This window comes from Chanodichthys erythropterus, chromosome 13, assembly GCF_024489055.1.
Source record: "Chanodichthys erythropterus isolate Z2021 chromosome 13, ASM2448905v1, whole genome shotgun sequence".
Lineage (NCBI taxonomy): Eukaryota > Metazoa > Chordata > Actinopteri > Cypriniformes > Xenocyprididae > Chanodichthys > Chanodichthys erythropterus.
Window position 1 is genome coordinate 46,722,108 of NC_090233.1, and position 13,397 is coordinate 46,735,504.

A 13,397-nucleotide genomic window follows, 5' to 3' on the forward strand; every position below is an offset into this window, starting at 1 on the left:
GAGTCCCGTTCCCATACATGGCAGCAACTCGGATGCTTCTCTGCTGCAGCCTCAGCCTTCTTTGAGACGCTCATTGAGAATAAGTGCCAAGAATAACGGAAAGAAAATTGATTCTTTGGCCACAGTGAAGAGTTCTCAACTACTTAATACTCAACACAGGTCAATCTTGAATAAGCAATATGGAATTCACAGATTATTAAGTTTCATATTGTTGATTGCTAAAACATAAGGTAGAGTCTTAAACCATACAGAAAATTTGAGATTCAAAATCTTATTTGAACCTGAAGATAAATAAAGCTTTCACATTAAGAACATTTTAAAACCAAGAAATGTTATGATGTGGAAATTTTCTAGGGGTTCATCTCAATCAGTTCCCTTGTTCAGTGGTCAGGGCACTGAAACTTTCACTCCCTAAAAAGTCCCACAATGCACCATGAAAACAAGGGAGCATCAATGCTTACAATATTCTCTTAAAGTTCAGAAGCATGAAAAACAAATTGTGTGAGGAAACTCAATAGACATGACACATGATAGGTTTTTTAACATTTTTAAATTATATTTCAGCATAAACATACATTGATAGACAGGTTGTGAATATAATCTAGTTACAATTTATAATTATTTTTAAAGCTGAATGTTGAAAGGATATGCAATAAAGTATCATCATAATGTACTTTGAATATCATTACAAAAAAAAATGTCAGGAAAATGTAGATTCTGCTGTTGTTCATAAATATCAGTAGTGACACTGTAAAATGAGAACATTTTTATGTCACTGGAAATAGAGTCATCAGTGTCCCAATGTGTATTGAGCCGGGGTCCTTACCAGTGCCCGAATTTATGTACACAATATACTGATTCACAACCCAGGGAGCCGATTGAGACGCACCCTAGGTCAATAATCAGATTATGGACAAATGATCTTGTTATCATTTAGGACAAATCATGTGTACTCTTTAATAATTTGTGATTTAAAAAAGTTTATCAAATTAGAAAAATGATAGAAGCATGTTTTAAGCGTCATGTCAGACTTTTAGGCCCCACTGTATGTTACTGATTTAATTCAGCTGCTCTATACCTTATAAATCAGCTCAAAATGATGTTTGCAAATGTTATTTTTCTGTGTATGTACAGGCCACTGAAGGAGAGTCCAGACACAAGTGAAAAACAGACATTACTCACTAAACCCTTCGTCAGTCCAGGCAAGTGCTCAGACTTGACCAAAAAAAACTAAGCTAAATTTGTACATACGTACCATTACAGTATGTGTTCTTGTTGATTTTGTACAGAAATATGAAGCCAGGCTAGAAACGTAATAACTTTTTTGACATTAGTACAATTAGGCATATGTGTACCCTAATGATATACCCTTAGATACCCCAAATTCTGTTCCTTAGGTTTTCATGGCAAAGGCATTATAAAACAAAAGACAGGGAGATCCCTATCACTCAAAACCATTCAGAAGAGGAATCGATTTGGAGAGACAAAGCTGCATTTGGCTGTAATGAGGGGAGATATTCAAGACGTCAGTGCCTTTCTCACAGTTGGTGTTTCTGTTAATGTAACGGATCATGCAGGTAAGACATGTTGGAGGATATCATAAAATTGTTCATTTCTCTATCAACCTTATTTTTAGAGTTAGTGAGGGTGCAGCCATTTGTAAGCTGAATGTGAAAGGCTTCCCGTGTCATCTGCTTCCAGTTATTTTAGCTGGGGGGGAAAAACAGTCCATTATGCTGCTTGATATTGCAAACTGGTATTTGTTATCATATTATTTTAATTTATTATCTTAATCATAAACACATTGGTTTGTTTCGCAAATAGTTTTACCATTTACTACTTCTGAGCCACTCTGAGATGCATAAAAAAATCACAGCATTTGCGATTCAAAAATCACACTAAGCAATATCACGATTACTAATTAATGTTGGTATATTGTGCAGCCTGTAAGGGTGGAACTCCTACAGCGGTTCAGACTGTAAGGTTTGCCGAACGACTAAAGAAACTTCATCAGTAAGATGTTAGAATACTGTACATTTCTTGTCTATTACCACCCACTGTAGCAAGAGAGAGGGGGTTGAAACAGTAAAGCAGATGTCTTTGTTCATTTTAAAATATCTTTAGATATTTTCAATTCTTACAGTCCCTCCTTGGCACTGTTGGTCACACTCATGTGTCAAAAGGTGGCACAGTCCATGAAGACATGCTTTCTGTTGTGTATAGATGTCAACTTCAGACTTCTTGTCCAGACTTGTTGCAATAGTCTTTGTTCTCCTTTCAGTCCTGCATGAGAAGGTCCATCAAATGGTGTCGCACCATTCATAGATATGCAAATCATCCATCGAACACTTCACACCTCCAAGAAGGCACTGATAATGGTAGAACTCAGTTGTACCTCCTTTGAGACAAGACACAGGATTTGAACTTTGGCAGCAGGGATCCTGTGATTTAAAAGAACATACAGCACAACAAACAGCAAAAGCATACATATGGCATTTGTCATTGGTCAGAGGTTTGATGTGGTCAGATTAAATTTGTCTCTGGCAATAAGCCCTCAAATTGATGTACTTGATAAAGTGGTCAAGGCGAGAATAAAAGAAGATCTTACAAGCTCTTACAAGCTGTTTCTGGAAACATTGAAATAAATTGCATAATAACAAAACAACAAATGTTGGTTTAAAACACCCCATTTCATTAAGAGTATCAGCAAAATATTCAGTGTAACCAAATACAGAGATTCAATTGGATTGATGTCCAAAAACATTGTTACATTTCAAATGGACAAAATACAAAGAAACATATCAAATAAGCTTCAGAATTGTTTCAAATGCATTAATGATAATACAAATTTTGTGCTTAAGTAAGAATGAGAAATACTAACATTTTGATATTTAATTTGGTGAGACAAATAACTAAGTGATTTATTAAATCCAAAGGAAAAAACAACAACAACAACTGGATGAAATTCACAGTTATAGTGCAGTCTAGACTTAAAGACTTTAAAAAAATACTGCATGCAAACATTTTGTGAGGCATATGTAGATGTAGATTTGACTGTGAAGATCAAATCTATGTGGCTGTATTTAGCTGTGGCTATGTGTAAATTCAATCATGCTCCAAACAAAGGTGAGGGTGTTTTACAATTGTGATGCAAATTTGGTCCTGTTGTAACAGGGAGCCAGCATGAGAATGTGAGCACGAGGTTTGATCCGGCTCAAAAACACCAACACCAATGTTTTTGTTAAAGAGCATGATAAAGTGCAATGTTCAGAGTTTCTGAATCCTGTTGTGAGGAAAACATTTTTATGGTTAATACAATTGTGAATCACATTGTAGCCACATGGCAATTCTGTGCTCCTGTAAATGGTTTTACTCTAGCTATATGGAAAATAGCTGAGTTTTCCATTTAGGAGGCAAATAAATTCAACATAGTCACACATGCAACTAGAAATTGCTATACAAGTTCAGTACTACACTTATTATTCCAATTTACACAAGATACATGGCCTAGAATGAATAACATCTACTAGTTTAATCCAACACTAACAGTAAAGCAATCATGTGTTTTAAAGAATAAACTCAGCTAGTCTATGTGTACATATAGTATCACAAACAACTTTAATGTGTTCTATGCGCACAATGTGTTTAGCACAATTACAGATTTGGAAATACAAACAGGATCATTGCTATTGGGCTGATAATCCACTAGCAAGAGAGGTTAATAGTTGGAGGCCTTGAATGAACGATGCAGTTAACTCACTTAGAGTTTTACCTACAAATGAGCACTGATATTTGCTCTTAGAATGTGGTTTCCTATTTTTCTGAAAATAAGGTGGAGGCCTACCCCTACCCAGTGACCAGCATTTTTCCTCTGTATGGCCTGTTTTCTGACAGGAACTGCAAAACCTGTTCTCTTTGCCACAGGGTTGTTTGCTGTGTTCTCCTGGAGTTTGAGGATTTCCATGACTCTCTAATGCTTGAACACCATGCATTCTGGTACATGACTCTGCACTATTCTGGAGCTGCATCACCTTAAGAACTGAAATAGGCAAACTTTCTTGAGCAGTGGCCTCTGAACAAAACTTTCCAGATTCATCAGAGCAATTCACCTCATCTAAGAAGTGAACATGCTTTTTAGCCCCATCGCTATTAAGCGTTTTGGGAGATTTTTGAGCATTTAGCTTAGCCTTGAGATCTGCAATGGTCTCCTTGTGTTTTTTACACTTTTCAGTCAGAACTAACTGTTCAGCTAGTAAATTATCTAGCTGTGACTGAAGATCCTGAATCTTTGCCTCACACTTTTGTACCTCTGCATTTTTAGAATGCACTTCTTCACATTTAACATCCATAAATGAAGATAGAAAGGTTGTTAACTCATGCAGCTGTAGTTTAAAGCCTCAATTATTTCGCCATGTTTTGATTTCTTATGATGTTTTCCAATTATGTCCCAATATGCGAGCATGTCATCATCTGAATTGATTTTTTGGTATGTATTTCCCGTTAAAGATCGGCTCAACTTTTTTGCTCCATAAAGCAAACAATACATCTCTCTTTTCAGAAATTTTCCCTTCCATCCCTGAGGAGATCTGAATATCATACCATTAAACAATTAAAACAGACTTACCCATTCCTTGGTAAGATGGTCAGCTTTAATCCATTCACAAATTCAACTGTGAAAAAATGTCCTCATTCCGGGTTTCGGCACCATCTGTAAGGGTGGAACTCTTACAGCGGTTCAGACTGTAAGGTTTGCCGAACGACTAAAGAAACTTCATCAGTAAGATGTTAGAATACTGTACATTTCTTGTCTATTACCACCCACTGCAACTTATACCAACGACGGAAATAAGCGCAGGGAGCACATTAATGTTAATATTAAATCAAAACTAGTTAGCACATCATTTGTAATTGAAAGGGTTTAATGTCAATATCTGATTATGGTTACACTTAAAATAATTACAAAATAGATGTGTGAGATGAAAAAATCATATACAATTAATCGTATACAGCATGTATTGTAGCAAGAGAGAGGGGGTTGAAACAGTAAAGCGAATGTCTTTGTTCATTTTAAAATATCTTTAGATATTTTCAATTCTTACAAGCCCTAGACTAATCCTTTTCCCACTCTGCAACCCACAGTTTGAAAACCCCTGTTCTAGTCAATTTCCTATAGCTGCTAATAAATCTGAATTCACATTAGCAGAAAATAGCTTACTAATGCGTTCCAAAATAAGATGGATAGGATTTCACTTTTATTTCTGCTACAGGTTTTATTTGGCATCCTGGTTGAAGTTAGCACACATTTCCACCTGATGGCATTGTGGACCAACATTTCTCAACTGAATGCTCTATTAATTCTTAGGTTGGACTCCACTCCATGAGGCAGTGTGCAGAAACAACTATGACATGACAGAAATTTTACTTGAAGCTGGAGCCCTAGTCAACTGCAGGGGAGATAATGGAATTACACCTTTACATGATGCCATACACTATCAGTATTACAAGGTGTGTAAATAGCATTCAGTGGTTAACTATTATTATTATTAAAGGGGTCATGAACTGTAGTTTTTTTTATTATTTTAGAATGTTTCTGGAGGTGCACTTATAATGTTAATATGATTTTTACATTAAAAAAAATGTAATTTAGAAATAAATGGCTATTTTTAGCTATTTTAGCCCTCTGATCTGAACGTTCTGTTTGAAGGGCCGTGTCTGCTATGAGACTTCAGTGTAAACACCCACTGCTGTGATTGGCTGACATCTTTGCAAATGAAATTAAGTATTACATGTGGAACCCTCTCGAATACTTTTACTACATTTTTACTATTAAAGCTGTCGAAATTAATGAATCATGAAAAGTGTTGATTATTACATTATATTTAGATCTATTCCCATCACATGGAAGGTTGCAGTGATGAGTACTAAGCAGATGACAGATAGTCTGTTGATCGCATGAATGCAGTGATCTCATCATTTCAAAGCAATTTTACACTCACGAAATGCTTTCACCATAACTAACGATGCAAACAGATGTAATACAGTAAGAGATTCATTGTGTAGTGCATCACTGATAATAACAGGAGTTTTGTCAAGTGTCCAGATAAACTCGCGCCGCGAGATGGACAGCTTCAGCCATTATAAAGGATTATTCATTGTTTGCAGGGTTCTTGCAGGTTCCAGAACAGCTGACACAGCCTGATCTTTGAGCAAAAGTTTTTAAGCCAGTATCGTACTGCGCCTTGTTCTCAAAACAGTTGCTGGTAAAATATACGATACACACTGGCAAGTCAGCACTGACATTAAAAAAAAAAATGAATCAATTTTTCTCTGACATCAATATCATTCAGCAGCTTATGCAAAGATGATGTTTTTCCACAGCCAGGAACAACACAACGTCTGAGTGGCATTGCAGTCTTGTTCTTATCACAATCATAAACAACTACTTTCGATCCCCTCTCTGCTCATCAACTGAACATCCATGTGCGGGGACAATGATGTGATGATGTAAAAGTAGCATTGTCTTGCTCCAGAGGCAGTCATATACAAATGATTGTGCCTAGGGCTGCACAATTATCAATCGCGATTAATCGTGTGCAAAATCGTGTTTACGTAATATATGTGTGTGTTATGTGTATAATAATTATGTATATATAAATACACACACATACATGTATATATATATATATATATATATAAAAGAAAAATGTTATATTTATATATACAATATTTATATATAATATAAATTGTATATAAATATATATATTTATACATGCATATATTTCTTAAAGATATACATGTATGTGTGTGTATTTATTAGGGGTGTGATGAGACAGGACGCTCACGAGACAAGACTCGAGATTGAGTTCACGAGACAAGATTTTTACACACTATTTTTAAGAAATCCTCAATGGCAAAATACATGACTAGAAAAAAATATTCTGCAGGTATATTTGAAATGTTTTAACTAATCATGTAATGAATATCATTTCAGTTCTACTTTCTGAGTGTGAATTATATGCTGTAAAAGACAACAATACTCAAGCACTGTAAAAGGTTTTGCTACTAACTCAACTGACTGACTCTTCAGACCTTACTGTACATGATTTATGAGCTTCTACAACTTTTGACCTCCTAACTGAACTCCTTTCCACAAACTGATCATAGAGATAAAAACAGTATAAATAAAAATGGTAACACTTTACAATAAGGTCCCATTTATTAACATTAATGTATTAACCAACATCAACTAACAATGAGCAATATATTTGCTACAGTATTTATTAATCTTTTTTTATGTTAGTTAATAAAAATAGTCATTCATTGTTAGTTCATAGTTCACAGTGCATTAACTAGTGTTAACAAATGAAACCTTATTGTTTGTGCTTAATAAGATTAATAGAAAACTGTTATTCGTTTTCATGTAAGTCATGCAAATAAGACCACATTTTTCTTTGATACAGAGCTGAGAGATGGTTACAACTACACTGGCCAGCCTAAAATAGCTTTAATATTGAGAGATATCTGTATTCATCAGGGAGCCACTTTCAAAATGCTGGGTATTGAAATCACGAGACTACTTTTCGCCTCGACAAGAAATCTCGTCACACCCCTAGTATTTATATATACATAATTATTATACACATAACACACACATATATTACGTAAACACAGACTTTTATTTTGCACACGATTAATCGTGATTGATAATTGTGCCCCTGTGACGTCACATGCCACCTCAGATCCAAACTAAGCTTTTTATAGCTTTATTATATAAATGCTTTTTTATTGAAGATGAGGACATTTTAAGTTATGGAGCTTGCAGGATGTAATAATGATACAAAGCCCTCTAATATGCCAAAACATAAAGAAAATTTTATTTCTCATGTCATGACCCCTTTAAAAATATGCTTATAAAATACAGAGACTGTGATATTATATTAAATACATATGCTTACAGATAGTAGATCTACTTCTGAAGAACGGTGCTGATCCATTATCAAAGTGTGACAGAGGAAAGACCCCTATGGACATGACCACCGACACATCTTTGGACATACTGATGGAGAAATACCTGCAAAAGCCTAAAATAGATCCTTTTACAGGTGTATTCTCTTTACATATGCAAATCTTTTTTCTTTTTTTTTTTATTCCTACAATAAAAAACATTCTTAACATTTTTTTTTTTTTTGCTTAATTTTGGCACAGTTGAAAGTCCACCCAGAACCACTAATTCTGCATTTAATCCACATTTGAGCAAAAGAAACAACCAGAACTCCGTAAGAGTAAGTCAAATGTGATACATCATTAAATAAAATATCTGCCGTCAATGACTCTGACATCATCACATGATCTGATTACTGATCAGTTACTTTTGTTTCATTTAAATTGGAGGACACAGGAGCTCCTCTTCAGAAATCAACTGTTGAAGGAACTGCTGATACAAGTGAGCATGAAAGCAGCCTGCAGTCTTGTGAAGATGAACCCATTCCTGGTCCAAGCAGAGGACAACCAAACTATGATCCATCCATGAAGTTTCTGGAGGCCCCTTTCAAAGGTTCTTTCCTACATTTGTCATGGGTGGTGGGAACTAGATATGGCTCATGGAATATTTAATAGCAGTAAACGTGCACCCCTCAAGAGTCTCAACTAGTCACTGTGATGATCACAACATTTACCCGACGATGAAATACACGTTAAATTTCAATTTCCTTCCAAGTCACTTCCTTCAGAGGCTAGGCGAGGCTCCTCTTTAGCATTCGGAGAACACGTAAATGGAACCCCCCAGTAAACAGCTGCTTGTTTTCTACACGGAGACGTATGAACGCCACCGTTTGTTCCTTGGTCCCTGTTAAAAAAGACGAGAAATCTATGAATAACGCTGTGAATGGTATAATGGTGTAATATTAACATTAAATTACTTTGGACAACTTAACTAGTTATTTATAAAAGAAATGCTGGTGACGGCAACCAAGCTAACAATTGTTAAATGATGGTCCGGTTCAGTTAGCCATCAATAATGTAATTTGTATAATTTATAATATCAATACGGTAGTAATTTGTACTGGCATTTAAACGTTAAACTTTATTTATCTGACATATTTACTACAGTTATAACAAATGTTTGGTAACGTAAATATACTTACATTTGAAAGCATATTGCCCGCTAACGTCCAACATTTTTTAAAATATTTTTTAACAAGATTGCAAAGCTGCGCGCATAAGATTGTGGGTGATTTAAGAGCGCGAAGGCTACACATATGCATCCTTTCCTGTGTATGGGATATTTTTCAAACGAAGGACTCGGTCCTTGTTTGAAATTCCGAGGATCCTCGACATTGGAACAGTCCTTTGACGGATGTCGATGAGGTAGCATCCTTGAAATTCTGGCTTCCGAGGATCCTTCCTTGACATTGAGAAACGCCTTATGTATTGTTTTAGAGCAGCTTTAGACATTTTCACTGGCCACAATTTTGACATCAATAGCATGGGAAAAAGGTACAGGGCTCAACACTAATACTTGTCTGGAACATGTGGATTTTTTTGAAGGGGAAAGTGAGAGAATTTTACTTGCCCAACCAGACAAGTAGCCTGTTTAAAGGTTAGTTCATCCAAAAATTAAAAATTTTACTTACTCACCCTCATATCATTCCACACCCGTTCATCTTTGGAACACAAAATAAGATATTTTTGATAAAATCCGATGGCTCAGTGAGGCCTCCATTGACAGCAAGTTATTTTAAACTTTCAAACATCCAGAAAGGTACTAAAGACATATTTAAAGCAGTTCATGTGACTACAGTGGTTCAACCTTAATGTTATGAAGCGACAAGAATGCTTTTTCTGCCCCCAAAAAACAAACTAATGACTTTATTCAACTATATCTAGTGATGGTGATTTCAAAACACTGCTTCATGAAGCTTTGAAGCTTTACAGAACTTTTTTTTTCGAATCAGTGGTTTGGAGCGTGTTTCAAACTGCCAAAGTCACATGAATCACTGAAATTTCGAAACACTTATGATGTAATGAAGCATCGTTTACTAAAATCATGTGACTTTGCCAGTTTGGTACACGTTCTGAACTAGGCATGTGTCACGATTTTCAAATATTTGGTTAGTTGATTTCATTATAGAACATCGACTAGGTTGTGCGATAGTTGTCTAAAAAAAAATCCATGTTTTCGGTGCTGATGCGGTGGTGAGATGTTAATGTAACCAGCAGGTGGCGCGCACTGCCAATAACGCACATAAAATCTGTCAATCAACACTCAACAGAACAACAGAAGAACACAATGTCTAATAAGAGAGTTAATTTAAATGAGGGGACAGAAAAAGAATGGTCACTGCCAGACTCGAAACTTTTTGATGACAATGTAAGGGAGCTGAGAAGTCAATTAACGAGTGTTGAAAAAATGGCACTGACGACAGATTCATGGACAGTGCTTACAACCGAATCATACATGACAGTCACCTGTCATTATGTAGTTGATTTGGAAATTCACAGTGCTGTTCTACAGACCAAAGCCATGCCAGAGTGCCATACTTCCGAAAATCTGGCAAATACGCTTTCCACTGCTATGGACCACTGGGGACTAAGTTGAAAAATAACACCATGCATGCACGATAATGCGAGTACCATGGTGCTTGCAAACACTGAATGGTTAGAGTGGGACTCTCAGCCTTGTTTTGCACACACACTCCAACTCGCTAAAAATGACGGTTTCAAGCTTCAACACATAAACCATGTCGTTGCATCTGCCAGTCATCTTGTTTCTCATTTCCATCACAGCACAACTGCGAAACAAGCGCTAAAACAAAAGCAGTGACGTCTGTGCCATCAGAGAGGGTATTCTCTGCGGCCAGAATAATCGTGAACATATTGTGCTCCTGTCTTCATCCCGATCATGTGGACATGCTCATTTCTTTTAAATAAAAATATGAGATATGTTATTGTTATGACAGAAGTTCAAATTAATCTTCATATTAGTGCCGTTAGTGTTTAGCTTACACTCAAACTGTTTACAATATGTTTTAACGTGATAAAATCTAGCCTAAAATCATTATGGCTTGAGGTGATCGCCTGTTCATGGATCATCGGACTGTTATATTAAAGGTCCCGTTTTTCGTGTTTTTTTGAAGCTTTGATTGTGTTTATAGTGTGCAATATAACATGTGTTCATGTTTCGCGTGTAAAAAAACACAGTATTTTTCACATAATTTACTTATGATTTACTTATAATTTACTTATACCGCTGTTTCCACTGTCATAAAAACGGGCTGATGACTTCCTTGTTCTATGAAGTCCCTCCTTCAGAAATACGTAACGAGTTCTGATTGTGCCAGCGGTTCCTGTGTTATGATTCGACAGCAGCTTAGCGCTCCTTGCCCGGAAAGGTCACGCCTCTTACCATAACGTGTGCTGCACATAGTTTTACACGTGGATTATTGTGGTGTTGTGCCGAATGAACACAAAAGACAATAATTCCAGAGAGACTGAACTCTTTAATCTCCACAAGCAGCGACAGAAAATATACAACGTTAGCACTCACTCAGAAGAGTACCTCGCCCCCTTTTTTGTGTATTCCTGTGGGCGGAGGTTAGTCAAAAAAGTTTTAGTGACGTCATTAAAAAAGGAAGTAGGGATGTAGTCCAAACTGGCCGTTCGATGTAGGCGATTTCTGTTAAATAAAATATCTCGCTTGGCATTGAACTTTGAGCTTTAAAATTTTACAGATTTTATTTATACTCTAACAACAACATTACACACTAACTAAAGTTTGAAACATGGGATCACGAAGAACGGGACCTTTAATAAGTGCCATCATTCGGTTATGTTTATTATATTAATATTTTTCAGCATGTTACAATCATTAAATGGATTGAGTTAAGATAGCTTATTCCATAATGAATTATTATGTTAATTTATTGTTAATTTAGTTGTTATTTTATCATACAGATTGAAAGTGTGAATGGTTTCTCACCTCTCGCTCTCTCTCTCTTTCTCTCTCTCTGTCTATGTGATTGTAGCCTATAGGCTTACATGCGTGCGTGCGTGCATGCGGGGGAGGGGTGTGATTTTCAAATAATAATTGAATAATTCCCAGCGATCATTGAATATTATTTTTGCTTGAAATGCCCATCCGTACTCTGAACCACTGATTTGAAACAAAAGATTAAGGTTGAACCACTGTAGTCACATGAACTGTTTTAAATTTGTCTTTTAAATTTAACTTGCTGTCAATGGAGGCCTCACTGAGCCATCGGATTTTATCAAAAATATCTTAATTTGTGTTCTGAAGGTCTTACGGGTGAGTAATTAATGACCGAATTTTCATTTTTGGGTGAACCAACACTTTAAAACTAAGAGACAAAAAATAACTAGGGAAGCATTGAAATTCGAGAATGTGATTTTTTTATCACATTCAGTGTAAACGCGATTAACATTTCTGGTAACAAGGTCACGCTGTTGAGGGTTGCGCTGCCTGTCTCTTTGTGGAGAAATTGTATTTACACCACCAAAAATCTTTTTATTTTTCCCCAGACAAGTAACTTTTTTACTCAGACAAGTGAAGAACCGATTTACTTTTCCTAGGAAAAGCACATGACGAGGCTTAATGTCGAGCCCTGAGGTATATTAGGCTGCTGTCACTTTAAGACCTGACGCATGGATCCATTATACTGTTACACACACGCATTTTCTTTCTCAACTGTTGCATTCACTTGAAACCTAACTCACTGTGTTTACATAAATACTTGCCTAGACAGGCATTTTCATGTTATTTTGTGTGTATTTGACTGTTTAAGCACAATAAGCAGCGAACTTAATTTAAAACAAAATACAAAAATGAGTACAATTATGCGGCAAAATTCTAGCCCTGGATACATGTATATTATAATCTAAGTGTGAATAGGAATGTACGGCTCAGTGTGAATTGGGGTGTTGTGTGTCCTCATTTCCCAGTGGAACCATCACCTCAGACTAGCAGCAATGTACTGTGTCTCGTGAGAGACCAAGGACAGGACTTCTGTTGCCAGGGTCCCTCTCTGGTTCAAGATCAGGAGAGTGAGGGATCAGACACCTCCAGCTGCCTAGACAGTGATGTTACAGTGGAATATATCGAAGATAATTCATCATCACCAGAGCATTGGACTCTTTGTGCCACTCAAGATTTCTCTGGTTCCTAAAACACTAGAGATGTTTCTGTGGATTGTCAATTATCTGATAAGTTCATTCAGTTATATATTGGGTTATTTTCTGTAAGTTAGTTCTCTTAAGTTCTTTTACATCATTTGAGCTTTATGCTATCTGTGATAATACATGCTTTGGTGGAAGAGATGGCATCGCCGTAATAGTCAATGACAAAATGTATAGACATCTGGTATGTGTTCAGATTGTTGCAA

At 36.2% G+C, this 13,397-nt stretch overlaps 1 protein-coding gene across 1 annotated transcript; it reads left to right on the forward strand.

The window, feature by feature from the left end:
- The first annotated feature begins 1,504 nt into the window (after positions 1-1,504).
- Positions 1,505-13,181, forward strand: ankrd31 (ankyrin repeat domain 31). Its single transcript, XM_067408248.1, has 6 exons — positions 1,505-1,577; positions 5,363-5,505; positions 7,958-8,102; positions 8,206-8,282; positions 8,392-8,515; positions 12,958-13,181. The coding sequence occupies exons 1-6, from the start codon at positions 1,505-1,507 to the stop codon at positions 13,179-13,181; spliced, it is 786 nt and encodes a 261-aa protein (XP_067264349.1).
- Positions 13,182-13,397: the final 216 nt, after the last annotated feature.